Source organism: Sorex araneus, chromosome 10 (assembly GCF_027595985.1).
Source record: "Sorex araneus isolate mSorAra2 chromosome 10, mSorAra2.pri, whole genome shotgun sequence".
Lineage (NCBI taxonomy): Eukaryota > Metazoa > Chordata > Mammalia > Eulipotyphla > Soricidae > Sorex > Sorex araneus.
In genome coordinates, this window is record NC_073311.1 from 48,686,681 (window position 1) to 48,712,962 (window position 26,282).

At 46.6% G+C, this 26,282-nt stretch overlaps 1 protein-coding gene across 2 annotated transcripts; it reads left to right on the forward strand.

The window, feature by feature from the left end:
* Positions 1–1,874: 1,874 nt before the first annotated feature.
* On the forward strand, positions 1,875–21,627 carry FBXO7 (F-box protein 7). 2 transcript variants are annotated; one of them, XM_055118196.1, is made up of 9 exons: positions 1,875–2,122; positions 7,412–7,706; positions 10,884–11,114; positions 13,471–13,612; positions 15,568–15,651; positions 16,533–16,628; positions 17,868–18,044; positions 19,682–19,719; positions 20,787–21,627. In XM_055118196.1, the coding sequence occupies exons 1-9, from the start codon at positions 2,001–2,003 to the stop codon at positions 21,174–21,176; spliced, it is 1,575 nt and encodes a 524-aa protein (XP_054974171.1). In that variant the 5' UTR covers positions 1,875–2,000; the 3' UTR covers positions 21,177–21,627. The 2 variants fall into 2 exon arrangements, with proteins under 2 accessions (XP_054974171.1, XP_054974172.1); XM_055118197.1 differs by lacking the exon at positions 1,875–2,122 and adding an exon at positions 2,157–2,301 and having other exon boundaries at positions 7,564–7,706.
* Positions 21,628–26,282: the final 4,655 nt, after the last annotated feature.

A 26,282-nucleotide genomic window follows, 5' to 3' on the forward strand; every position in this document is an offset into this window, starting at 1 on the left:
CTTCTCCAAGAGGGAGAACTAGGCTGTAAGAGGTCTTCTGGGAGCTTTGTTTTATAGTTTCTGGATCTTAGCCATTGATGGGATTACATGGGGGGAGGGGGGCAGTTTGTGGGTATAGCTGGCTAGCTACTGGAAAATGGGGGATCTGGGTGGAGGAGGCCCAGTCCCGATCTGAGCAGGCTTGGATATCTCAGCCCCAGGTCCTGCACACCTGGGTTCCTCTGCCTGTTCTTTTTGCTACAGGATAACATAAGGTACAAAGTAGGAACCTGATGCTTAGTTATTAATGACGATCACGATGTGGACAAGTACTGCCACCTACTGGGTGAAACTTTATTCAACTCATGATTTTCAAGACTATCACAGGAACGGAACCTGATGGTACTCTCTCTCCCCCACCAACCTTAGGTTATCTGCCTTGTCAGAACTGCCATGATGGCCAACACTCCACAGAGTCCTCGATCACTCCTGCTCTCTTGGTTCTCAATAGCTCTGGCCTGACCCCTCCCCCCCCAGCTGGTTTGTTAAGATGTGACTTCTGCGGCATAGATCATAAAAGACATCCTGGCATCTATGAGGATTTTCCTCGGAATCACTTGCTCCCAGCAGAGTTCCATGCCACGCATGGGAACTAGGTCCATATGAATAAGGGAGGATGTGTGCGTGTGTCCTGTCATCTGCTGAGTGAAGGAAGCTTTTGGAAGCTGATCCTTGAGCGTGAGTCCAGTTTGGATAGCTTCAGCAGAGACCTACGTTGTTGTCTGTGATCTGAGCCAGACAGGACCACCCAGCAGAGCAATCATCAAATCCCGGACCCTGTGGAACAACACTTTTTTTTTTAATTGAATCACCATCAGCCTTACAAAGCTTTCATGAGTTTCAGTCATACAATGATGGAACACGAGTGTATATTTTCCACCACCAATGTCCCCAGTATCCGCCACCCCCCCCCACTTCCCAACCCTCCCCCTGCCTCTATGGCAGACTTTCCTCTCTCTCTGCTTTTTGGCATTATGGTTTGCAATATAGATAGAGAGGCTGTCACATTTGGTTTATCTGTTTTCAGCACACATCTTCCATCCCTAGTGATCCCTCCAACTATCCACTTAGTGATCCCTTTTCTATCCCAGGTGCCTTCTCCCCCAGCTCATGAGGCAGGCTTCCTGGCCCCGGGGGCAATAATGTTGTCGTAAGCGGCTAAACTCTGGGGTGCATGGGATGCAGCAATGCCTTACTAAGGTGCTCTCGGATCGCTCCCATTTCCATCATCGCTCCCATTTCCATCGAAAGCAGCTTTAAGGGGCACGACAGGACGCCCAGGAGGAAATGGGGAGGAGAGTGGGAGTTCAAAGGGCGAACCGGACTTCGGGGACACGGACTCTTTTTTTTTTTTCTTTTTGGGTCACACCCGGCAATGCACAGGGGTTACCTCCTGGCTTTGCACTCAGGAGTTACTCCTGGCGGTGCTCAGGGGACCATATGGGATGCTGGGAATCGAAGCCCGGCCGGCCGCGTGCAAGGCAAACGCCCTACCCGCTGTGCTATTGCTCCAACCCCAAGCAGGAACTCTTTTTTTTTTTTTTTTTTTGCTTTTTGGGTCACACCCAGCGATGCACAGGGGTCACTCCTGGCTCTGCACTCAGGAATTACTCCTGGCGATGCTCAGGGGACCATATGGGATGCTGGGAGTCGAACCCGGGTTGGCCGCGTGCAAGGCAAACGCCCTACCCGCTGTGCTATTGCTCCAGCCCCAAGCAGGAACTCTTAAGCACCAACTGTTTGCAGGCAGGCGGCGGGGCAAACCGGGCGCAACGGGGCGCCAGCGGCCCGCGACGGCTCGGGGCGGGCGCGGCGCCTGCGCATGCGTCCCAGGCGGCACAGCCGCGCGCCGAGTCCTCGAGCGCGAGTCCCGCGGCGTCGGCGCCGACCCCGACCTCCCGCCGACGGGGGGGAGCCCCAGGGGGCGCTCTCGGGAGCGGGGTGGAGCGTCCGGCGCCGCCATGAGGCTGCGGGTTCGGCTCCAGAAGCGGACCGGGCCGCTGGAGCTGCCCGAGGCGGAGCCGACGCTGGGGCAGCTGCGCGCGCGGCTGAGCGGGGCCCTGCTGCCCAGCTGGGGCTTCAGGTGAGGCGGCGGCGGCGCGGCGGGCGCGCCCGGCGGTCACGTGAGCGGGGTGGCGGCCCCGCGGCCCGCGGGACTGTGACGTGAGCCAGGGGGCGGCGAGGGGCCGCCGCTGGCCGGGGGCGGGGGCCGGCTCGCGGAGACCATGGCCCGGCGTCCCGGGGACCCCGTTCCCCTGCAGGGTGAGCCGTCGCTGCCGTCCCCCCCCCCCCACCGGCCCCTTCCCGCCCCCAGGCACGGGACGTCAGACCCGAGTGGGGGTGACGCCGGCCAGGGTCCTGGCGACGGAAGCGGGGTGTGAGTGTGTGTGAGTGTGAGTGAAGCCTCCCGTCCCCGGCCGCCCGGTCGGGAAAGTTCTAGAAGAGAGTTAGGACTTGGGACGGAGTCGGAAGAGGGGTGTGTGTGTGTGTGTGTGTGTCCACCTGCATATTGCCATATTGCCGTGATGGGACCTCGAGAGGGTGTGTGTGTGTCTGTGTGTGTGCGCGGCCACCTGCATATTGCCGTGACGGGACCTCGACCCGGAAGAGGGTGTGTGTGTGTGTGTGTGTGTGTGTGTGTGTGTGTGTGTGTGTGTGTGTGGCCACCTTCTTATTGCCGTGACGGGACCTCGACCCGGAAAAGGGGTGTGTGTGTGTGTGTGTGTGTGTGTGTGTGTGTGTGTGTGTGTGTGTGTGTAACCCCGGCCACCTGCATATTGCCGTGACGGGACCTCGACCCGAGTGGGGGGTGACGCCTGGCCAGGGTCCTGGCGATGGAAGGGGTGTATGTGGGGGTGTGTGTAAAGCCCCCCTCGCCCTCCCCTCCTGCCCGCCTATTGCCGTCACCAAATTGGGAAAGTTCTAGAAGGGAGTTAGGAGTTGGGACGTAAAACCCGAGTGGGGGTGGGGGTGGGGGACACACGCTGAGCCAGTGTCTTGGCGACGGAAGGGGTGTGTGTGTGGAAGGAAGGGGTGCGACGGAAGGGTGTGTGTGTGTGTGTGTGTGTGTGTGTGTGTGTGTGTATAAAGCTCCCCGTCAGCCTCGTATTGCTGTCACCCAGTTGGAAACTTCTAGAAGGGATTTAGGTGCTGGGACATCAAACCCGAGTGGGGTGACCCCAAGCCCGGGACTTGACGGAAGGGGTGCGAGTGTGTGTGTGTGTGTGTCTGTGTGTGCGGAAGGGATGCGATGGAAGGGTGTGTGTGTGTGTGTGTGTGTGTGTGTGTGTGTGTACAAGGGAGTTAGGACTTGGGACGTCGATCGTGGTGGGGGGTGGGTGGGGGTTGATCCCAAGTCTGGGTCTTGGCGACGGAAGGGGTGCGTGCGTGCGTGTGTGTGTGTGTGTGCGTGCGTGCGTGTTAAGTGTAAGCTCCCCGTTCTTGGCTGCTTGCGTATTGCCGTGACCCCGCTGGGAAAGTTCTAGAAGGGAGTTAGGAGTTGGGCCCACCACCGGCGGCCACCCGTGCGCGCCACCGCCGCGAGGCTGAGGTCAACTCTGCCGGGTGTTGGGGTGACGGCTGCGGCGCGGGGAATGCTGGGCGCAGGCGCTGCAGGGATTTTTGCCATGTCCGAGTGGGGCGTTGGGGCGGGGGCTCTTCTAATCATTGAATAATCCCCCCCGGGTGAGATGTTGCTCCCTTGCACCTTTTGGAGGGGAACATTGGCCTCAGTGATGACCCCGGAGAGCTGGCGTTTTGGGGGGCCTGGGGGGAAGGGAGGCGGGGGAAAGGGAGTGTCAGGTGCCGCCCTTGTGGCCACTTTAGCTCCCTGCAGGGTATTTTCGGGGTTTGGGGGTAGCGGGGTTCCCAAGGGGGCCGCGATGCTCTTCAAATACCGAGCCAGCAGATTTGGGAGACTCTTTTTCAGGAGACAGCGAGGATAAAAATTTATGTATCAAGCACTTCAGTTGTTGAAGCCTTTCAGAAACTTGCATTCAATTTTTAGGGAATTCAGCAAAAGGACCTCTGTCCTGTGAACTTTTGATTCTCTCGTGTTCTATATGAAGCCGGTGTTTTTTTTTTTTTTTAAATACTCCAACCCCCTTTACAAATTAAAACAAAACAAAACAATGAGATCTTGATCTAACTCCTTTTAAAGATTCTAGGACTGCTATTTCTTGGTGTAAAACCTTAAGTGTTTTTTTATGCTTGTTTGTTTGTTGGCCTAGTCATGCCCTACCATAAATTTCGAAAATTAAAATTAGATCCTCAAAACAAAAAAGTAAAATGGTTTTGCTTGGAGAAATATTAAGGGGGGGAGGGAAAAGAGAGAGATAGAGGAGAAGAAAGAGAGAGAGACACACACATTTTTGAGGGTGATCAGGACCTTTTCCAGAGGAGGGGAACCCAACTATTTGCTCTGATGTTGAGATGCCCAGGATTTCCAGGGTGCAGAATGTGCTGGAAATGAGTTCGTCTTCTGAAGGTGTTCTCAGTGTTGGGTTTTGTATGGAAAATGAAATAACGGACATACTTTTCATTAGACAGGCTAGTCTTCAAAGGATGGGAAGCTCAGACTGTTTACCTAAGAGCCCATAGTTTCTCTTTGAGGCTTGTTTTTGCAGTTGAGGCTGGTTAAACTGACAGGAATGTTACTTTCGCCTTTGAAGAGGGAAACATGCTCTACTGAGAGTATAATGTATAGTTGTTAAGTTAGTCTTTGTGGCTTTGTTACTTTAAAGTGTCTTTACTGAGCAGGTGGATCGGAACAGCCACAGCTCTTTGGAAGGCCCAGATTTCCAAGGTGGCATTTCTTTATGAACTTGAAGTGTCCGTTCCCCCCCTCTTCAGAGTTTCAGAAAACAGTCATTAAAAAAAAAAAAATCCTTCTCATAGAAAGCCCACAAGAAGCTTTAGAAATAACTCCCCCTTTTTTAAAGGGGTATAACTACTGACTTTGTTTTTATGTTTTGTTTCAATTAAGAAGGCACTTAAATCTCCTCTGCATTCTACAAATAGATATATGAGTGGATTTTATTATACTGTTATAAAAAATGATACATAAGTGTAGTTCATTGGAGATTTTTTTTTTTTTTGCCAGTGTTGGGTGGTGGTTTTCTGGGATGCTGCAGAATTTCAACATTTTATTTATTCATAGCATCTGGAAAATTAAAGCATAACTTCTAATTTTCTAATAAGAAGTAGTAATTTCTCTACCAAAGAAGGTTTAATTGATAAGAAAAATAATGTATGCAACATTTTAAGAAAGTAAACAAAATATAATTTTCAAAGGATGTGGCTAACATCTCAAAAAAGCTGATGAAGTCAGCATTGCTGAGTGTGTCATGTAAAAGTTTTCTCTTGTAGTTGTTTGTTAATTACTCTACTGCTTTTTGACGAAATGATGATTCTCCCAAAGTCATTTAGGAGAATCACCACCCAAGATCTATGGGGTAGAAAAGCTCATTGCTTTAGATTCACTTGAGCTCTTGGCTTGTATAGCAGGATTGGTTTTGAATTTGTGCTTTTTTCCATTAGAAGGTATCATAACTGTTCTCAGTTAACAAGTGTGAATTTGTTCTTATCAGTAGGAGGGATGAATTGTATACTCAGGCACCTCCATGCATTTGTCTAACTGATGATGAAGGCTCATTTGGAACTTGGGTCAGTGTTGCAGAGTAAACACAGACTTACTGTCCTATAAGGACATTGGATAGTAGCCCTGATTTCTGTTTCATTTTGAAACTCTCAGTTAAGGTTTATTAGGTACATTTTCCACAGATACTTTTTGTCAATGACTGGAGATACAGTTTTGAATTCAGTAGACAAAAATACCTGAGGTGGAATTTTTTTTTTAAATTGTTTTTGCTTTTGTGCCAACCTGGTGTTGTTCAGGAGCTATTTCGGGCCCACATGGGGTTGGTTGCCCAGGATTTGAACCAGGGTAGGCTGCGTGCAAAGAAAGTGCCTTAATTTCTATACAATCTCAAGAGTACCTGGGTTTATGAACCTTGGTTTGTTGGGCCTGGGAAGAGAGACAGTACAACATCAGATGTGTTGGGAGAGAGCTTGCCTTGCTGGTGGACCACCAGGGTTTGACCACTTTTCCCTATATGCCCCCCCTGAGCACTGCCAGGACTGATCCCTCAGTACAGAGCCAGCAGGAAACCCTGAACATGGCTGGGTTTGGCCCTCAAACCCAAAACAAAACATGAGAATGGAATAAAGCAGTAGAGCAGTGGCTGGAGACCACTGATCTAGACAATAGCAAGTGAGGGGACAGGTGGTACAGTACAAACAACTTCACAGAGCTCAGATGTCAGGGTTGCAGGACAAGTTAGAGTCTGTTCTGAGTTCAAATAAATCACCGGGGGATTTTCAGCAAAGGAATGATTTTTTAAAAAATTTTATTGAATCACTGTGAGATAGTTACAAGCATTCATGTTTGGGTTACAATCTCACAATGATCAAACACCCATCCCTCCACCAGTGCACATTCTCTACCACCAATATCCCAGGTATACCCCCCCTTTCCCACCCTCCCCCTGCCTCCATGGCAGACAATATTCCCCATACTTTCTCTCTACTTGGGCATTATGGCTTGCAACACAGACACTGAGAGATCATCATGTTTGGTTCATTATCAGTAGATAAACACACATCTCTCATCCCGACTGATTCCTCCAGCCATCATTTTCTTAGTGATCCCTTCTCTATCCCATCTGCCTTCTCTCCTCCGCTCATGAAGCAGGCTTCCAGCTATGGGGCAGTCCTCCTGGCCCTGTATCTACTGTTCTTGGGTGTCAGCAGAGGAATAATTTGTCATAGAATTTACATTTCGAAAAGAGTTGTTGAATCTGTTACTGCCTTAAAATGGATGCATTGTTTTCTATAATACTAAAGGGAAAAAAATGCTGTTTGACTGACGTACCATTGGTAGAATTGATATTTTAAAAAGATTTGTTGAATGTGTTACTGCTGTAAGATGATGCATAGTTTTCTATAATACTAAAGAGAAAAATGCTATTTGACTGATATATGCTTTGGATTTTAATGAGCATTTCTGTTTCAAAGATGTCAAAATACAATGGGATGTGTATTTTAGAACTGTTGAAAGTGTATCTTAAAACTGTGGAAAGTATGAATTAATTGTAGGGAATTACTGTGTCCAGAATTTTGGCCATTAGAAATCTATAATCTATGCATTTGATGATGAATAATTTTGAAGGTCTCCCCTAAAGAGCTGTTTTTTTTGTTCTCATGGATATGTTCTCTGGGGCTTGTGTCATGTGCCTTATCTGTGTTCCAAATGTATTATTGAGGGAAATGGAGATAGGTAGCTCTTACTATCCTTATCCGTCTTTCTTGGCAGTTCCGATGCCCGGTTTGCAATTACATTGAACAACAAGGATGCCCTCACTGGAGATGAAGAGACCCTGGCTTCATATGGGATTGTTTCTGGGGACTTGATATGTTTGATTCTTGAAGATGCCATTCCTGCACCTAATTTACCTTCATCCACAGATTCAGAGCATTCCTCACTCCAGAATAATGACCAACCCTCTCTGGCCGCCAGCTCCCATCAGTCCAGCACACAGAACGAAGAGCTGAGTGGTTCAGTGCAGGAAACGGCAGCCCAGGCCGATGTCAGGAGTGATGACAGCATGGTAAGTGGTGAGGATCACAGCAGGAAAGGGGGTTCTTGTTGGGGTTCCTTCATATCCACCACGATTCTGTAGCACTTAGGATGTGCGTCAGTAGACTGCACTTTATATTCATCTCGATTTATGTGCGTCAGTAGACTGCACTTTATATTCACCTAGAATTAAACACATTTTAAAAAATTAGTTTCACCTTTTTGGGGCCTTTACAGTTGTGTTCCAGAGCCTGTGGGTATCTCCAGCCAATATCAATAGGCTGGTGATACAGGCCTGGCCCATGGTCAGGGTAAGTGCCCAGGTTTCTGTTACTTTGCACTGAGCTGTCTCCATAGCTTTTAAATTTTTTGTTTTTTCTTTAAAAAAAATTTTTTTAATATTTTTGTTGGATCACCATTAGGTATACAGTTACAAACTTGTTCATGATTGAGTTTCAGTCATACGACGCTCCAGCAACCATCCCTTTATCAGTACACATTTGCTGCCAAAATTTTTGTTCCTTGTTTTAAAAACTGCTAACTTGTCTGGAGCAGTAATTAGTAGACTTTCTGAAGAGCCTGTTTCCCAGTCACTCCTTGCTTTCTGTAGTTGCCACTGTTGTCAGGATTCCCAGCTTTGCTTCTTTAGGCTATACCTTTGTTAGCTTTGTTCCATCTATTAAGGCTGTTATCTAGCTATTTCCAGATGATCTGCAGGATATTTATTTGCACTTTTTTAAAGAAAACTTTCACCTCAGATTGTGTGGGCCAATATAAAATTTGAAGATAGGTGTAATTGCTGTTCCTCCTTTGCTTGCCTTGCACTCTGCAGGAAAGTTCAATCCCTGGCATCCCAAATGGTCCCCCCAAGCACCGGCAGGACTGATTCCTGTGTGCAGAGCCAGGAATAAGCCCTGAGCACTGCCAGATGTCACCCCATAAACAAAAAACAATAACCTAAAGAACTCCCAATTTGTCCAATAAGATGAAATTTTCACAGTATCAGATGGCAATTGCTAGCTACTTTTGGAAAAATTTTGAGAAATATTTGTTGTCTTAGGCATTCCAGTTCTGAAAGCTTGTTTTGTATTGAGATCTGTTTAGGATGACTAAAATCTTATTGTGGCAAATTCTTGAAACAGTTCAAATACTTGAAACAATTTCTTTTTGCTTTGCTAACTAAGTGTGGTATGCAGCATTAAGGGGAAATTAGTGGGGTAAAATTTGAATCGATAGGAAAATTTTTCTCTTGTCCTTATGTATAAATTACTTTTATTAGTTCATTGTAGTTGGGACTTCATTTAGTATTTGTTGAGTCTATAGTGGCAGATACAAATAGCATTTATTTAGAGATATGATCCAGAGCATTTTTTAAAATGTTTGCGTGTATGCAGACTGATAACTGCTCTTGTCTTATCAGGAGGGCTCAGAGGATGTCCTCATGAAGTTGGGAGTAAGAGTTGGCAAACAGCGGAGGTTGATTCTGATAGCTCCGGCCCATATCATGGTTAGGGGAACTCTTTAAAATAGTTTTTCCATTTATTCTCTCCCACACAGTTGTCAGTAAATAATAAAAGGCCAAAGTTAGACATAATAGATACGTAAGAAGCAAGGAGCCTGTGTATTTAGTTGAACTAGATATTTGCTCAAAAATTTGATGGAGCCCCTTTTTTGGTAGCATGAATTGTCTTTGGTTTCACAGTTTTAACTAGTGATCTTGTTGGGTCTTTTCTGTAATCCATGTCTCCAGGAGTTTTGCTTTTTTACATGCTTCCATCCTTATATTCATATGATATTTTAATTTCCTTTCATTCATGCTACATAATTTTAATTTGTTCTGTCCTTTGAGTGGAAATATTAGGCTTAAAGAGAGGCAACCTGGGCTGGGAATAAGACTTGATAATCAAGTGGTGGAGCACATGCCTAACCTGCGACAGGGCCTCCCCAGCTGCCCCCACCCACTGTGGCACATTCAGGGCTCTGCAGGGCAGAGTTATGGTCTGTACTGCCTCTGCTGGTGCAGTGGGGGGGATAGAATGGCAGAAAGGGGAACTGAACACAGCAGGGACTAGGTGTTAAAGGTCCTTGTATGCTAAGGAGTTGAGGAGTTTGGAATTAATTTTGCAGGCCTGCGTTTCATTGCATGTCCTCCATGAATAACTAGTTTCATGAAATGCCTAGTATTCTAAGGATGCTTTGAGAAAGGATGATAGTGCTTATTAAATAACTTTACTGGACTTCTGAGACCTTAGGATGCCAGTAATTTGTGAATATGGAGAATGAGGTAGCAATAGCTCGGAACATTTTCTTGATTTACTTCATTGTAGACCTTTTTTTCCCAGATGATGTCTTAGTCACATTCTAGGACCTAGTTTAGGAAATGCTGCCAGCTATGCTGTGGGGGTACACTAGCAAGTTTCAGGATCTTGTCAGAAAACTGGTGGTAGGGTTTGGGAATGGCCAGGAGAAGAACGTGGAGTAGGAGACTAGAGTCAGAAGTAAGGGGATAGAGGATCAGAAGTGCCAGGGGCATGAACATGGAGATGTTTAAGGGATAATTCAGCAGAACTTTGATGAGGTTGATGGGATATTTCTTTCTTCTTTTTTTTTTCTTTTTTGCTTTTTGGGTCACACCTGGCAGTGCACAGGGGTTACTCCTGGCAGTGCTCAGGGGACCATATGGGATGCTGGGATTCGAACCCAGGTTGGCTGCGTGCAAGGTGAACGCCCTACCTGCTGTGCTATCACTCCAGCCCCGATGGGGTTTCTTAAGGTAGATGGAAAAGACAAGGATGATCTCCAGGTTTTCTCCACGTTAGCCAGACTTAATAGAGATAAAAAACTCAAGATGCAGGAGCAGGATTTATCTAAGAGGTTGTGCTTAATAAAATATGTCTTATTTCTGAACCTAGACATGTGGGTTGAACCCAGTTCAGACTAGATGACTGAACCTAGCCAACTCAGTTAATTTGAAGGATACAGGCTATATAAAAATGAATGCCTAGCAGTGAACTTATTGTCTCACCCTGCCCCCTTTGTTTTGTTTTTGGGGCCATACCTTGTCTGTGCTCATGGCTTACTCCTGGCTCTGTGCGTAGGGATCACTCCTGGTGGTGCTGGGGATGGAACATGGGTTGACCGCATGCAAAGCCTTAACCCCTGTACTGTCTCTGGCTCCTGCATTTATTATTTTTGATGTTTCTTTCAGTCGGGACCTAGCCAGACTTTGGAAGCGGAGTCGATTCCGGATGTTGTGGATATGGAAGAGAGCGCTCCAGGGTTCTGTCCCTCAGAACCAATGCTGTGCAGTGAGTCGGTGGAGGGGCAGGTGCCCCATTCTCTCGAGCTCCTGTATCAGTCAGCCGACTGCGCCGACACCAATGATGCCTTGATAGTGGTGATACATCTCCTCATGCTGGAGTCGGGCTATAAACCTCAGGTCAGCGCTTGGGAGGGGAAGAGTGTGTATCAGAAAGGGGTGGTGGTATTTCCGAGTCTTGGTCAGCTGTGCTTAGAGGAGTGTCAGTTGCTGTACGCAGTGGTGGAAGTACTGTGGGCAGTCAGGAGATATTCCTCTCTTTCCAGGTCTTTTTCTTCGCCGTCATTTCCTGAACCTTGTTTGTATGTGTGTGTGGTTGTTGTGGGGTCACAGCTGACTACGCTCTGTGGTGGGGGCAGGGCCGTTCTAGGGTGAGTGGGAAGCCGGCTGGGGTCTGGCACGTGCAAGGCATTTGAGCCACTCCCCGGTCAGTTTTAAATGTACTATTATAGAAATGATGACAACTTGAGTTAGAAAAGACAGAAGGCTGTATGTGATAATCCAGAGACTAAGAGGAGGTCAGCAGTGTGGGTTGTGCATAGCAGGCCTCCCTAGGTTCTTTATTTTTAACTTTTTTGGTTTGGGGACCACACCTGGCAGTGTTCGTGGCTTCCTCCTGGCTCTGCATGCAGGGACCACTCCACACAAGGCTGGTGCAATCACTTACCTTCTCTCCTATCTCGCCAGCACCTCACTAGGTTATTTTTTATGCTAATGGTTGTATGAATTGACCGCAAAAAATTATTGAAGTTGGGAGAGTGACATTGTTTGCTGTAGTTGTTTCCCTCCACTCAACATCCCCTTGAGCAGTAGCTGCTTGTGGCAGGTATAACGCCAGTGTCCATGCTCGGGCTCCTCTAGTCCAAGGGCGGGGGAACCAGTAGACAAACCACTGTACTGTAACAGCGAAATTTTAGGAGAGACGTAGATGCCACATGCCAGAAACTCGCAGGGAACAGTTAGAGATTCTTGAACGTGAATGTGTGTGAGAATCCCCAGGGTCCTGCATGGCGATTGTGCTTCCTCCCATAGTGCTGCTGGGCCAGGTGCTAGGGAACAAAGCTGGAGAGCCTCATTGCTTTCCTGCCTTTGTTTTTTGGACCATAACCTGGTGGCACTTGGGCTGAGGGCTATTCCTTCCAGTGGGTCATGTGATGGCAGGGTCACTCAGCCCACAGAGCCTTCTTTCTGTCCCCTAGCCTGGTCCCTGGGTTATCACTCTGTGTGGGCTTTGTGAATTTTTTTTTTAATTTACAATTTGCCATCAGTAAATGTTTGGTTTATATATAATAGGTATAGCATACAGTTTTTTTTTTCTAGAGAAAAGGGGTTGAAAAAGTTTCCAGAAGCTCTGATAGAGAACTTGCCAAATATATTTGCTCACCATCCCCTTCTTAAAATAAAAGAACCGCTCAGCTCCACTGCCCCACCTCCCCGTCTGCCTTCTTTAAACAGAACAAAATAGAAAGTACCTCTCCATCCCCTCTCCACCCAGTTGCACCCCTGGATCCTTCCAGTACCCCCAGGGGGCAGTCTTACCACCCTGGGAAACATAGTTATTCTCAAATGTCTGCAGTGCAGTGTCCTGGGCACGGACGGATGCTCACAGAATCTGTAAGTGGGCAGAGAGACAAAAGCACAGTTACTATCTTACGATACGTACTGTTATAGGTGTCACCATAGAAGCATGCACAGATATTGAAAAGGATTTGCGCAGGTCTTGAATAATGTGGTTTAACTGGGCAGAGTCAGTGAGGATGTAATGTAGTATCTTTCTGTTGACATTACTAGCGGTGTTAATGATTACCGGTTTTACTTTTTCTCTTTATTTTATTTTTTTAATTGGATTACCGTGAGATTCACAGTTACAAAGTTATTCATTGATTTGGTTTCATCATACAACAGTTCCAACACCCGTCCCTTCACCAGTGCATATTTCCTACCACCATGTCCCCAGTTTCCCTCCCGCCAACCCCCGCCCTCTCCCAAGCATGCCTCTGTTCTTCTCTCTGACCTCTTTGCTCCCTGTTGCTCTTTCCTTTGGGGCATGCTGGTTTGCAACACAGGTGCTGAAAGGTTTGTCCCTTTCCCTCTTTTCAGCACTCAGTTCTTGGCTAGAGTGATGATTTCCGACTATCAGTGTCATGGCCTCAACCTGTTTTATTTATTTATTTATTTATTGCTTTTTGGGTCACACCCGGCAATTCATAGGGGTTACTCCTGGCTCTGCACTCAGAAATCACCCCTGGTGGTGCTCAGGGGATTATATGGGATGCTGGGAATCGAATCCGGGTTGGCTGCATGCAAGGCAAACGCCCTACCTGCTGTGCTATTGCTCCAGCCCCCTTAACCTGTTTTATTAAGGAGACCAGGTGGACTCGTTCTTTTAGACAAGTCAGGGACTGCTTGCATTTTGAAGGTTTTGGAAAAGTAACACCTTTCTTCATCATCGTCATCCTTTGCCTTCTCTCACTAGGGGTCTGAAGCCAAAGTTGTATCCATGCCCGAGGCTTGGAAGTCTGGAGGTGTGTATAAGCTGCAGTACTCGCACCCACTCTGCGAGGGTGGCACCGCAGCACTCACCTGTGTGCCTCTGGGAACCCTGATGGTCGTCAACGGTAAGGCGGTAAGGCGTGGCCGGGCCTGCGTTTCTCTCCGGTGTCCTGCAGCCACTTCCTGCTGGCTGCTGAGAGAGCTAGGATCTGTCTTTTTTTGTTCTTAGGCCACTGATAACATGAGTCTGAAAGATTATAGAATAAGGGTGAGTTGTGATAGTAGCGAGAAGACTTTACCACCTTTTTTCTTCCTTTATATGTCTTAGCTTTTTAGTCTCTTAACCAGGGTCTTGAGCTGAGAGATGGGAAGAAGAGAGATTCTCATACAGTTTGGCATCTCCTAACTCCTATGCATAGAGACAGTGCTAAGGCTTTTGAGGCCTTGGTATGATTTTTATTTCCCACCTTCAGTCACTCTGAATAAGTTTTTAAAATTCTTCTCTTTCACATTTAGAAATTTCACTGGCAGCACAATAGCGTCTATCATGACGGTGTTTCGCTTCAGCTCAGCAGCCACCTGGCCGGCCGTGCTGACTCCCCGTGGTCTCTGGAGTAGTCCTGTAACAGCGTATTCCGGAGAGTTGTTTGGACGACTCATAGCTACGATTTTCTGTTGATTTTTGAGGTTCTGTTCTCTTCGCTAGCTGAGGCAGTCTGTAAGATTGGAATGACTCTGGTTTTCAGTGGGGCATTTTCCTGTTGCAAAGGCAGTCACTTTGATGTGCCCGAGCTCAGCAGTTGGCAACAGCTGCTGGTTTCTGGGGCCTTGGTACACGCCCCCAACACCCCACTTACACATTGACAGCATATGCTTTGTTCATTTCTTGAGGCCCCTACGGCATTCGGTTTGAAAAGTGTTTACTGAAGTTTACTTTGAAAGTCACAGACAGTACTATGTGAAATGAAAGATAGTTCTGGATCCTTTTATGTAATTTCTGCTTTTTTTTTTTTGGTATCACTCGATTCTTTGAAATGTTACTTAGAAAAATAAAACTTTAACAGATTTGGTGATCGTTCACATTTGTCTGTCATGAGTGTCTGGTGTAGCTAGGCCCTAGCGTTTCTCTTCAGTTCATCACAGTGAGTGAATGTAACTTCCGTGTGGAGGGGCAGTGGTTTCATCTTCATTTGATCTTTCTGCTTTGTCATAACTTTGCAAGGTTCAAGTTAATAATGTGTGGTTATACTTTTGGCTGCGGTTTTGTAGGGAAGCATTTTTAAAAAGTGCGTGATAACCTTTGTTTACTAGTTTTAGGCTCTTCATCATACAAAGAGAGTAGCTGCTAAGTGTCTTGATGATTTCTTAGTTCCTTTGATTTTCCTAGTTCCTGATATTTTGTTCCTTTCCTGTTCTTGGCAAGCTAGCTCCTTGCAGGCTTGCATGGCAGACGGCCATCGCAGGCGTGAGTTTTTTAAAAAGGAGCAGTGTGTCCTTCAACCTTGCCTTTACCCAAGATACCCTCCTCGTGCACATGTGCATAAGCACATCACTGGCTCTTTCATGGAAGGAGATGAAGTGCGCCTTTGTATACACCATACAAATGGAACCCTTTGGTGATGTCAAGAAGATTGGTCCTTTGGGTCTAGAGGAAGATGACGCTGTGAAAACTAACAGGATTCTTTTTAATAAACAAAGGAAGATTCATTGCCAAGGGTTCAGTTAAAAGTAAATGGAGTTTTTGGTGACCTTACTAAAATAATGATTTTATTGTGTTTAACTCTCTCCTCTTAGCCTTGTCGTTATCTCTTAATTACTAATTAACTGCTGTTGGTAATACTTCATGAACTATATAGGAAGGCATAGATTTTAATGGTGGTGTTATAGATGACTTCATGTGATGGCAGGTTTACCCTTTGGACTTTGCTCTGAGGGAAAGAAATAGCCATAGAACAGTTGGTTGTATATAATGTGTTCTTTGTACACGAGGAACAGGGAAATTTGAGCCCATAGAAGAATAAAGAAAGCAGTTGATGAAGTGACAAAAATGTTTAATCATCTTTCTTTTGGTCATTTGCAGCTACGTTGAAAATCAGTTCTGAGATCAGAAGTGTGAAAAAATTGCAGCTGCTGCCAGAATCTTTTATTTGCAAAGAGGAACTAGGTAATCTAAGCACAATTTTAACATACGGGATGAAAATTTTGGAGGTTCAGTTTAAAATAAATAATGTTCTTTATTGAAAATTTCTTGAGATTAATGTTGCAGAGTTTATCTTTCTTGTTTGTCCTTCCTCCGTCCTTCTCTCCCTGCCCTCCCTTCCTCTCTACTTTCCTTTCCCTTTCCCCCCCTTCTTCCTTTCCTCCCCCTCTTCCTCTAGTTGGACTTCCCTCCTCCTCCCATCCCCTTCCCTCCCTTCCTTTCTTCCCTCTCTTGTTTTCCTTCCACTCCCTCTTTCCCTCCCTCCATCCCTCCCTTCCTCCCTCCATCCCTCCCTCTCCTGTGTTTCCTGCTTTGCCACTTACTCTGAGCCCTTGGATAGACTTTCTATACCTTGTCTTGTGTTTCAAGTGAGGATAGTAACAGTTATCTCATACTTAGAGGAGAACTGACTGGAAAGATTGAAAAATATTTGACCCAGTTGTTGATGCATAATCATCATGTGATGAAAGTGTTGTCATTCTATTAGATCCCACTGCCACAGGTGCCCTACTGTTTGCAGTGCCCAGACACATTGGTACATTGTCAAGAAATCTTTGTTGTAGGTATAGGTCCCACTTTTTCTAACTGTAAGATTGTCTGAGATGTATAGGTTGGTAATAGCTCTGTTAATTTGATATCATGGGATTTTAGCTTTGCAACCAAGATTCAGTTTTCAGAATCTCTATATTCCTTTTCTTCTGGAGACTTTGATTCTATCTATGTAGGAACTTGTTGGGAAGATTCCTTTACTGTTTTTGCTTAGTTTAGCGGAAATACAGGACAGCATTACAAGTTTATTCCTACACTTGATACAGTGTTTTGATTTTTCATAAAAATTTTTCTAGGGGAAAATGCAGCCAAGATATACAAAGATCTTCAGAAGCTCTCTCGCCTCTTCAAAGACCAACTGGTGTATCCACTTTTAGCTTTTACCCGACAAGGTGAGCGTTCATAAATTATCATAGGCCATATGGCCAGAAAGAATATAAGTTTTCTTAGTGAGCTCCTAGTCCTGTAAAACTTCTTCCTCTTTTGTTGAAAGTTCGCTCTTCTAAGACTAAGCTTAACTGTTAATTTAAATGTTATTTGCAGGGAAGAGAGAGAGACTTTACAGCTGGTAAGGTGCTTGCCTTTCACACGGCCTACTAGTGTTTGAGTCCCTGTCTCTGTAAGTGCAGAGCCAGGAGTAAACCCTGAACATCACTGGGGGTGGCTGCAAAACAATAACAAATAGATTTACTTGCTTCCTTTTTGTATTTCTACAGTATCGTGTACATAATCCTGATTGTAGTACTTTTTCTGGGCTGGAGCGATAGCACAGCGGGTAAGGCGTTTGCCTTGCACGCGGCTGACCCTGGTTCGATTCCTCCGCCCCTCTCCGAGAGCCTGGCAAGCTACCAAGAGTATCTTGCCTTCACGGCAGAGCCTGGCAAGCTACCCGTGGTGTATTCGATATGCCAGAAACAGTAACAAGTCTCACAATGGAGACATTACAGGTTCCCGCTCTAGAAAATCGATGAACAGCGGGACAACAGTGACAGTCCTTTTTCCAGTTCTACTGAGGTTATAAATATCTTGAAAGTGAGAAATGTGTCTGTGTTTTGTGTTCCTGTGATTGACCACAGTAAATATGTCTTCTTTGTCATTTTAAAATTTATATACATATATATACATATATATATATATATATATCTCACTGTATCACTTTCATCCCGTTGCTCGTTGATATTGGCCAGAGAGAGTACAGCAGAGAGAGTACTAGCCTTGCACTTTGCTGACTCGGTTCATTCTCCAGAACCCCATATGGTCCTTGGAGCCTGCCAAAATTGATCTTTTAATACAGAACCAAGAGCAAGCCCTGAGTACTGCCGAATGTGGCCCCAAACAACAACCTCCCCCCCACCCCCAGTATTTGACTTTCGTGGTAGATACTCTGGACCTTCCCATGCTCTTGTTAATATGCATGTTAATAACTTTGAAGTAGGTTTGATAATATTTCAGTTTTGGACTCAAAATTCTGTATTTGCCAGCTTTCTCTTGTGTTGTAGTAAAACATAGCAGAACACATTTTTTCTCATGCACATGGTCTGCAGGTCAGCTGTGACCCTGGCTGTGTCGCCAGGAGGTGTGTAGCCCTGCTGCCTTGCGTTCAGCTGCCTCTTCTCTTCTCTCCCCGTTAGCACTGAGCCTGCCGGATGTATTTGGGCTGCTGGTCCTTCCACTGGAGCTGAAACTACGGATATTTCGACTTCTGGATGTTCGCTCGGTTCTGTCCTTGTCTGCAGTTTGCCACGATCTCTACATTACATCCAACGACCAGCTCCTTTGGAGGTGCTTGTATCTGCGGGATTTCCGAGGTGAGCTCCCTGAGGGTGTGTCGGGATACTGAGCACTCACGCTCCTCCAAGTTTTCAGTTGTAGGCTTTGTCTGTTTTCCAAACTTCTGCCACCATAGCAACTATATAATTTAATGGGTGAGTTTTTTCCCCACATTTTTTTGGGTAAAGTATCATGTAGAGTTACTTGGATTAAGAAATAACTTTAAAAAAAATTAAAAAAAAAATTTCAAAATGTAGGGCCGGAGAGATAGTACTGGAGGTAAAGCTGCTTGACTTGCACACAGCCTACCTCATTTCAAGTCCCTGGCCCCACATGTGGTCCCCTGACTATCACCAGGGCTCACTTTTGAGCACCGAGCCAGAAATAAGTCCTGAGCACCACCGGGTGTGGCCAATCCCATCCTCAACTCCCACCCCAAATTTTTCCCAATGTAAGAATTATGTGACTTGGGGCCGGACCCATAGCACAGCAGGTAGGGTGTTTGCCTTGCACACGGCTGACCTGGGTTCAAGCCCTGGCATCCCATATGGTCCCCCAAGCACTGCCAGGAGTTAATTCCTGAGTGCAGAACTAGAAGTAACCCCTGAGCATCGCCGGGTGTGATCCAAAAAGGGGGAGAAAAAAAGAAAGAATTATGTGACGTTACTTATTCATGTTCCTTCATGAATCCTGAAGTCTTTGTTCTACTTATGGGTCTGTGCTCAGTGATTATTCCTAGAGATGCTTAAGAATTATAAGTGTGTTGGGAATCAAACCAGGGCTGGCTCGTGCAAGGCAAATGCCTTAACCCTTATACTATATCCAGCTCCACCTAAGTTCAGATATTATGAAATTTATTTTATAATAAATTTTCTTATACATGTTAAGGGGCTTGAGCTTTTTTTTTTTTTAATTTACAAAAAATTTTGGGCCACACATGATAATGCTCAAGGGTCACTTTTGCTAAGATTCAGAAGACCGCAGGTGGTGTCAGGGATCAAACTTATGTTGCCCACATGCAGGACAAGTACCTTCCAACTATATCATCTCTCTGGCCCCCAAGGAGCTCGAGCATTTATGTCTCCCTTCCATGCCAGTGTAATAACTTGCACAGACAATTTCACTGTCTTCTGTCCAATTCTTTGATCGTCTTGTCTTATATACTTCTTTTGAAATATAGTATATTAAAACATAGTCATGGCTGTACTTTTGAAGTTGAATCATACTGAATACGGTTGGGAGTCAGCAACTTAAATATAAAAAAAACTCGTTAGCTTTTTCCTCTTCTAATAACCTTGGATTATAATACAGAAACTCAGGGGTTGTCACTCGGGTTAGCGTGACAAGAGGTGTGGGGTTAGAAGCGGTGGACACACCTAGATGAGCTGAGGAGCGGGAGGCAGTTAGCGAGCACAGCAGGGGGACAGCCAAGTAACCCTGCACATCCTTGGGAGCCCAGATGGGTTGTCATGGCCAGCTGCACGGAGCAGCACTGCTGCTGTTCTTGCTCCGAAGAGAGGACTTGAGTTAGCCGAGGAAGATGCAGGGAGCACAGTGTGTGTTCGGCATGCAGTTCCCATCCTTTAGTTCTAAATGAGGGAGTGCTTATTTCTCACTACAGGTACTGAGAAGTTGTCGGCTGCTTAAATTCCTTGTTCCTTGTTTTCTTTCGCAGATGGCACCGTCAGAGCTCGAGATACGGATTGGAAAGAGGTAATGTGTTTTTAAATACCAAGGCTGATATTCATAGTACAGGGGTCGCTAGCGGATCAATACATGAAGGTTGTCTTTGTGCATTTATCATAGTGTGGTAAGAGACATGTTGATCCTGGCCCATACTGCTGGTGGCTCACACTTGAATGTGTTTTTATTAACAAACATCAGCACCAATGTCAGTGTATTAAATTTATTGCTAGTTTTCTATGAATGGCATTCTCAATTTTTACCTTATACTCAGGCTTTATATTTTTGTAATTAACAAAAGAAAAAAATCATAACACAGTGATTCTTGTTTTACTTTTTCTTAATAGAAAGGATTTCCCCCCATTCCTCAGTTGATTTCTTTTCATGGTGGTGCTGGCCATTGAACCTAAGGCCTCACAGATGTGTGAGGCAGATCTAACCCCAGCTGAGCAAAAAAAAAAAAATTAACTTAAGTTCTCTTTGTGTTAGAATAATCTTTAGTTAGTTTTAGTGCATTATGAAAAGAATACATTTTTTTAAAATTAACAGGTGACTATTATAAAAGACATTGATAGACCCAAGGAAACAAAGTACACAGCATTCTTCTTTATGTCCCATTTGCTAAAATAAACATCTTTTTTGCTGCTAATATTTAAATTGAGATCTGTTATGGACAAAATTTTAGGTAAAAATGTGGAGGTATGCTTTCCTCATGACTCCTTTGTCTTTATATTTTATGGTGTGATGCAGAAAACATACTATAATAGTCCACTTTCAAAAAAGGTTTAATACTGCATATTAGTTTAAGAGCTATAGATTGATTACGGTATGGAGAGGACATCTCACACAGCTTTCCTCCTTTAAACTTATTGTTAGTTCAGATTAGCATGATTGCCCCTTTGCAGTTAAAAGTAAGGTTCACTTGGCATTGTATCAGAGCCTGCTGCCTTATTCATGCAGGTGGAGACTGGGAAAAGTTCTGTTCTAGATATGGGTTTGTCTGCCTTGAGAGTGAGGGGAAAGGAAAGTGAAAATAAATGAAAACTCCGGGAAAGCGTCCAAATCACTTACCGTAGCTTGTCTCTGTTTTTCTGCAGCTCTACAAGAAGCGACACAAACAGAGGAAAGAAGCTCAGCGGGGACGGCATCTGATCTTTCTGCCATCCCCGCCTCACCCAATTCCATTCTACCCCAACCCTCTGCACCCCAGGCCTTTTCCCTCCAGCTCTCTTCTTCCTCCGGGCATCATTGGTGGTGAATATGATGAAAGACTAACGCTTCCCTATGTTGGAGACCCAATCAATTCACTTATACCTGGGCCTGGGGGGACACCAGGTCAGTTCCCCCCACTCAGGCCACGTTTTGATCCAACTGGCCCCTTTCCAGGACCTAACCCCATGTTGCCAGGACGAGGTGGCCCCAATGACAGGTTTCCCTTAAGACCCAGCAGGGGTCGGCCAACTGATAGCCGGCTTCCATTCATGTGATGGATTTGTGCTCTCACTTCTGAGCTAGGCTTGGATGTTTCCTTAAAACTGCAGATGTCATCTCTGTAGGGTACTGAGCTCTAGCGCTTTCTGATTGCACTCACAGAACCCTAGCAGTAGGGGTAGCTAAAGCGCTGGGCACTGCTGGCCCCACGCAGACTGCGTGAGAAGGCTGGGCTTGGGACGTCAGCTGCTGACTTGCCCTCTCTGAGTTCCCCTGTGGAGTGAAGGGTGTTTGTGGAGATACTCTGCACCGGGGGTTTTAAATAAGTAGTGTAAGTTCCATGGCAGTCTCGACTTGTTTACAGAGAGATTGAATGCTTACGACTTTGCAGAGAACCTCTTCAGTATCAGCAGAATGTTGCAAGAGCTGATTTTTATTGTGAATGGTATCCTTTCTCCAAATGACAATTTGAAGAAGTAAGACTTAATAAAAGAAAGAAGCAGAGCACTTTTGATTGAACTGGACTTGTGATTTGGACACCCCCTACCCCCGCCCCTCTTTGTCCCCCCCTTCCCCCCTCCCCCCCCACACCCAGCTCACACACACCCTGTTTGGGTTCTTACTCAGGTTCCATGGTGACATTTTGAGACTCTGTAGCCACACTGTGTAGAGACAGACCACAGGGTGACAAGAACTTGTACAGCAGCTTCTGTACTGGGGTTAGGCTTGTCACCTTGAATTTTGAATGCTGAGTGCCCAATTTATAATCTTAAGTTGTTGACATCTTCTTTCAAAGTTTGTTTCGAATGCTGGTCAGGTACTTGTTCAGAGATAGCCTTTTATTATTTGAGGAACATTTGCTTTTCATAACATAAAATTCAAGGTTTATTTTTTCCTACAACAAGAAAATGGTCCAACGCAAGTGTATTATCATACAAACACCTATAGAAACATGCTTTAATGACAAATTAAAATCTGAATCACAATACAGGAATAAAACACTTGGTATCCGCAGAAAATATCTAGGAAGATTGCCAGTATCTTCCTGCTTCTTAAAAATCTGTTTTTGTAAATAACGAAGTGGTGTGGAATGTTAAGTGCTGCAAGAATATTCTGAGACCTACATAGATGGAAAATGTTATTTTGCTACACATTTATTGAGGTTTCCCCCCGGTCACAGTGAAGAAAATTCAGTCAGTGATCTGATTTTCCAGAGGCCATGTCACTTTTAGTAGCTTCATGTACAGATAAAGGATTGGAGCTGCTGATACGTTTTCTGTGGTATTGAATAGCATCTGCTCTATAGGACAGCTTTTTAAAAAATAAAGTGTTCACTAGGTGCCATATGGCTTTAATTGGTGTGGGCTGGGGGTCGCTCTGAAGCTTCGCTAGGCCCAAAGCTCCTGGTTGTGCAGGAGCGCTCTCTGTGCTTGCACTGTGGGTGGGGAGTGCAAGGAAGGACACAGTGATGACCAGAAGCACCAGTTACAAGTGTTCAAAGTGTAGTCATTCCAGGTGGTCCTCAAGGGGTGCTGGTGTCCCATTGATGGATACTAGTCACCCCCACCCCCACCCCAATACACTGCAGGTCTTTCTTAGGCTAGGGGCTTGGCAGGATACTTACATCTAAGTCTTGGAATAGTTTGTTAGAAATGTTTGCCCTCAAAGTTCTTCCCCTTGGATCGTTAAATGTCTAGTTTGAAGCTTATAAAATCCTATATTTTTTTCATTAGACGGAAACTTGGTCTATTGCTGGTGCACGGTGCAAGCAGATTATCCTTCCTTTGGCAGCGGCCCTGTTTGCTGATTTTGTGACCTCACATTGTAAGGGGAGCAAGATCAGAGCCTTTGTAGTTTCATTGTGGCCTTAGCCACCCTCTAGGGCTCCTTGTTTCTTTCCCTCTTGAGTTTATTTTTATTACCGTGAGCTGCTTGTCCCACCCCTGACCTGAATGAATGAGAAGTCCTGGAATGGCGTGGCTGGGACCAGGGCTGGGGAGGGATGGGTTGGGGTGACTGTCTCTCACTCCTGATGGAGCTAGACGTTCCTTCCCTTGCTTCTCGGACTCGGGAACATCTGAACCCATGGTGTCTCTCTCTGCCCCCGTGCAGCAGTGACGGCCAGTTCTCTGCTGTTGGCCAGTATGGGGAGACCCCCTGAGGAGAATCTCCAGGAGAGGGTAGAAGACACAACTGCATAAGATGGGTGGGAGGTACCAGCCTCGTCATGTCAATAGAGCTTTAATCCAAACTAAAAGGTCACTCTTGGGAATTCCTGATGTTTATTTTGCCCCCTAAATTCCTGCTGTTTCATCGCAATGCATCAGTCTCAAACTTGCGTCTACTCTAGACTCACTGAAAAATCATAAAGAACACAGACTTCAGATAGAGTGTAAATCAGTTAGTGCAAGTGGCGAGTATTCAGAACTCGGCACAGCACGTGATAGGAGGAATGTCCTGTTTGAGATAGGTGTTCCCTTAAAGGAATACCTCATTCATTTCAGAACACACTTTCCAGCCATTTGCACTTTGCTCTTGGGGCCTACTGTACAACTGAGGTCCGGCTTCATCCGTCGGGACTGTTTATTGTGTGGGTACACAGGTGTGTCTGTGCCCTCTGTGCAGTCAGTAGTTCTGGGGACTCACTGGGCTGCAACTTGCCCACACCTCCAGCCTTGCCTCCAGCCAACCCCCCAAATGCTCCTTCTATGAGTCAAATATTAAACCGCAGCCATGGAGTTGCTCAGAGGCTGCGTCGAAGCCCGAAGCTTGGGTGGCACTTAGAAGCAAGCAGCTTGCACTGGATACAGCACCTTCAGTGAGGCTTGCCCTGGCCTGTGCCAAGGCTGTCTTAACTAGCTCACACCAAAGCTTGCACCTGCTTCATTTCACCAGTTCTAACCTGGGCCGTTCTTGTGTGTCTGGTGGTGCCCGCCACGGAGCCCAGTTCCTGGCCTACGGAAGGGAGATGTACTGCTGGAAGTGTCTGTCCCTGGCTCTTTGGCCAGTTCTGGGTACCTGCAAGGCGCCATCAGTCTGATAGCGTGGAACGAAGCACCACAGCTCTCAGAGTGATCCCGGGGATGTGCCTCGCTCCAGTGGCCTCTGGCTGGGGGAAGGCAGGCACCCGCTGCTCTGCCAGGCGGTACCCGGTCTGCACTGTCCATTCTACCCTGCACAGTTCCTGGGACCGTTCTGGTCTGTTGGCCACTGCCCTGTGACCCAGGCCCACAGGGACCATGCCAGCCTGTGTGCAGCTACTGGCACTGTGGAGGGTGCAGTTCCCCCTTTCTGCTCTCTTTAGTCTTGAAGACTAGAAAACTCGACTCATTTCTTAGCTCACACCACAGATCTCTGGTTTTGCTCCAGGGCTGGTGACCCGTCATATCCACATGGTCAAAACAGCCTTTTCTTCCAATTCAGTGCTCCTTTCCTAAGAAGGCTCACCAGGAAACGTCCCGACACCCATACACCGCACAGCAGACTCCCAACTCTCCCACACTCACACTGGCACAGGCCTGTCCCTCAAATGCCACAGCAAGACCAAACGGGAACTTGCAGAAGGTGCTTGGTGTTGGCTTCACAGTTCTAATAATTGCTACCATGCGAGTGAAGCCCAGCACCCCGGGAGTTGCGGGAAGGCCCGGCCAACCGCCCCCTCTGCAGAGACTGAGTCCCGGCGGCAGTGACTCCGACTCTGGGAGCGAAGGCGAATTTAGGGTTACCCTCTAGAACCCCTTGGTGCTACACAGGAAGAACTGGAAGAGGGTAATTTTCCTGATCGGGGAGGTTGGCCGAGGCTGTATTTTAATCCTTGTTCACTCTTTTAAGTCCTTATTCACAAGCCAGCTGGAGCCCTCATGGTCCAGCTCCACCACATGGGCTTGGAGGGATATGCAAGTCTCTTACTGGGTATGATGGGAAACAAAGTAGAAAACCACCTTTTTAATTGTCCCAGAGGGGATTCCGATTCCTTGCCCTGCCTGGTTCTCCCATTTCCAAGTGTCAAGATTCTTAAAGAAATGTGTGTTGCCCCCTCTGGGAGAAAACGGTCCAAAAGGGCCATCTTTGGTCTTCCCCAAGACCATCTGTAGTCTGCACTCACCGACCAGCAGTGCTTCTATAAACTATGTTAGGAGTCACCCGTGCATGCTTAGGGAAACGGGGATGCCTGCCTGACAGAGGGGCTGGTGCTGCTGTGGCTGGAAGGTCCCCGGAGGGTTTGTGGAAATGTGTGTAGGCAGCAGGGACAGTCTGAGAAGTGAAGCCTGTGGCCAGGAGTTTCATGCTGCAGGGAGTGGCTACACTTGCTCCGGTACCGCTTCCCCGGACAGCCTGGCTCGGGGCTCCTGCTCTGATGAATATGCATTCAAAGCTCCGAGAAGGACTGCCAAGGACAAGGGTCTGGGCCTTCTCGCCAGACATCCTGGCTCCTCCGGTGGGCAGTGAGGCGAGCTCTGCCCGTGGCCTTGGCTCTGCTGAGGCAGCTGTGTCAGCCCATTGCCTCTGGGATATGTTCTGCGCTCTTGCTGCTGAGAGCTGGGTACGACTGTTTGGCTCCTGATTTTACTCTCCGGATAGAAGAGTGACGGCCACCTCGGCTACTTCTTGTTTTTAATCTCCTAAAACATGGTCTTCTACCTGCCCTACTAGTTTTGGTGCTGGAATTTTTTGTCTGTTTCTGAGTCACACCCAGCACTGCTTAGGGCTTCTGGCTCTGCACTCAGGAATCACTCCTGGTGGGGCGGGGCTTGGGGAGACCATCTGGGGTGCCAGGAATCGAACCTTGGTCAGCTGTATGCAAGGCAAGCACTTCCCCGCTGTATGATCGCTCCAGCCCCAAGTGTGGGAACCCTGATAGCCTCCTGGGGCAGGTTTTCGAAGTCCTTCCAATGTCAGACCATCTCAGTTGCCATCATCAGAGAGGAAAAGGAACGGGTGGGGCCTGTCTTTGAGAGGCTGATACTGTGGCTCATTAACTGACACAGACCAGTGACCAAGTGAGAGGCAGATCTGCTCTTCAGACAGACAGACAGCAGCTGGGTGAGAAAGCACGAGATGGCGCGGAGGCTGGAGAACAGGCCCCATTCCCTGTCCCACATGGTTTTTTGTTTTTTTTGCTTTTTTCTATTTTATTTTTGCTTTTTGGGTCACACCCGGCG

Coding starts and splice junctions, on each gene's coding strand:
- FBXO7 (XM_055118196.1), top strand. CDS start 2,001: ATGAGGCTGCGGGTTCGGCTCCAGAAGCGGACCGGGCCGCTGGAGCTG. Junction 2,123..7,411: donor CTGCCCAGCTGGGGCTTCAG/GTGAGGCGGCGG, acceptor CTTTCTTGGCAG/TTCCGATGCCCGGTTTGCAA. Junction 15,652..16,532: donor TATTTGCAAAGAGGAACTAG/GTAATCTAAGCA, acceptor AAATTTTTCTAG/GGGAAAATGCAGCCAAGATA.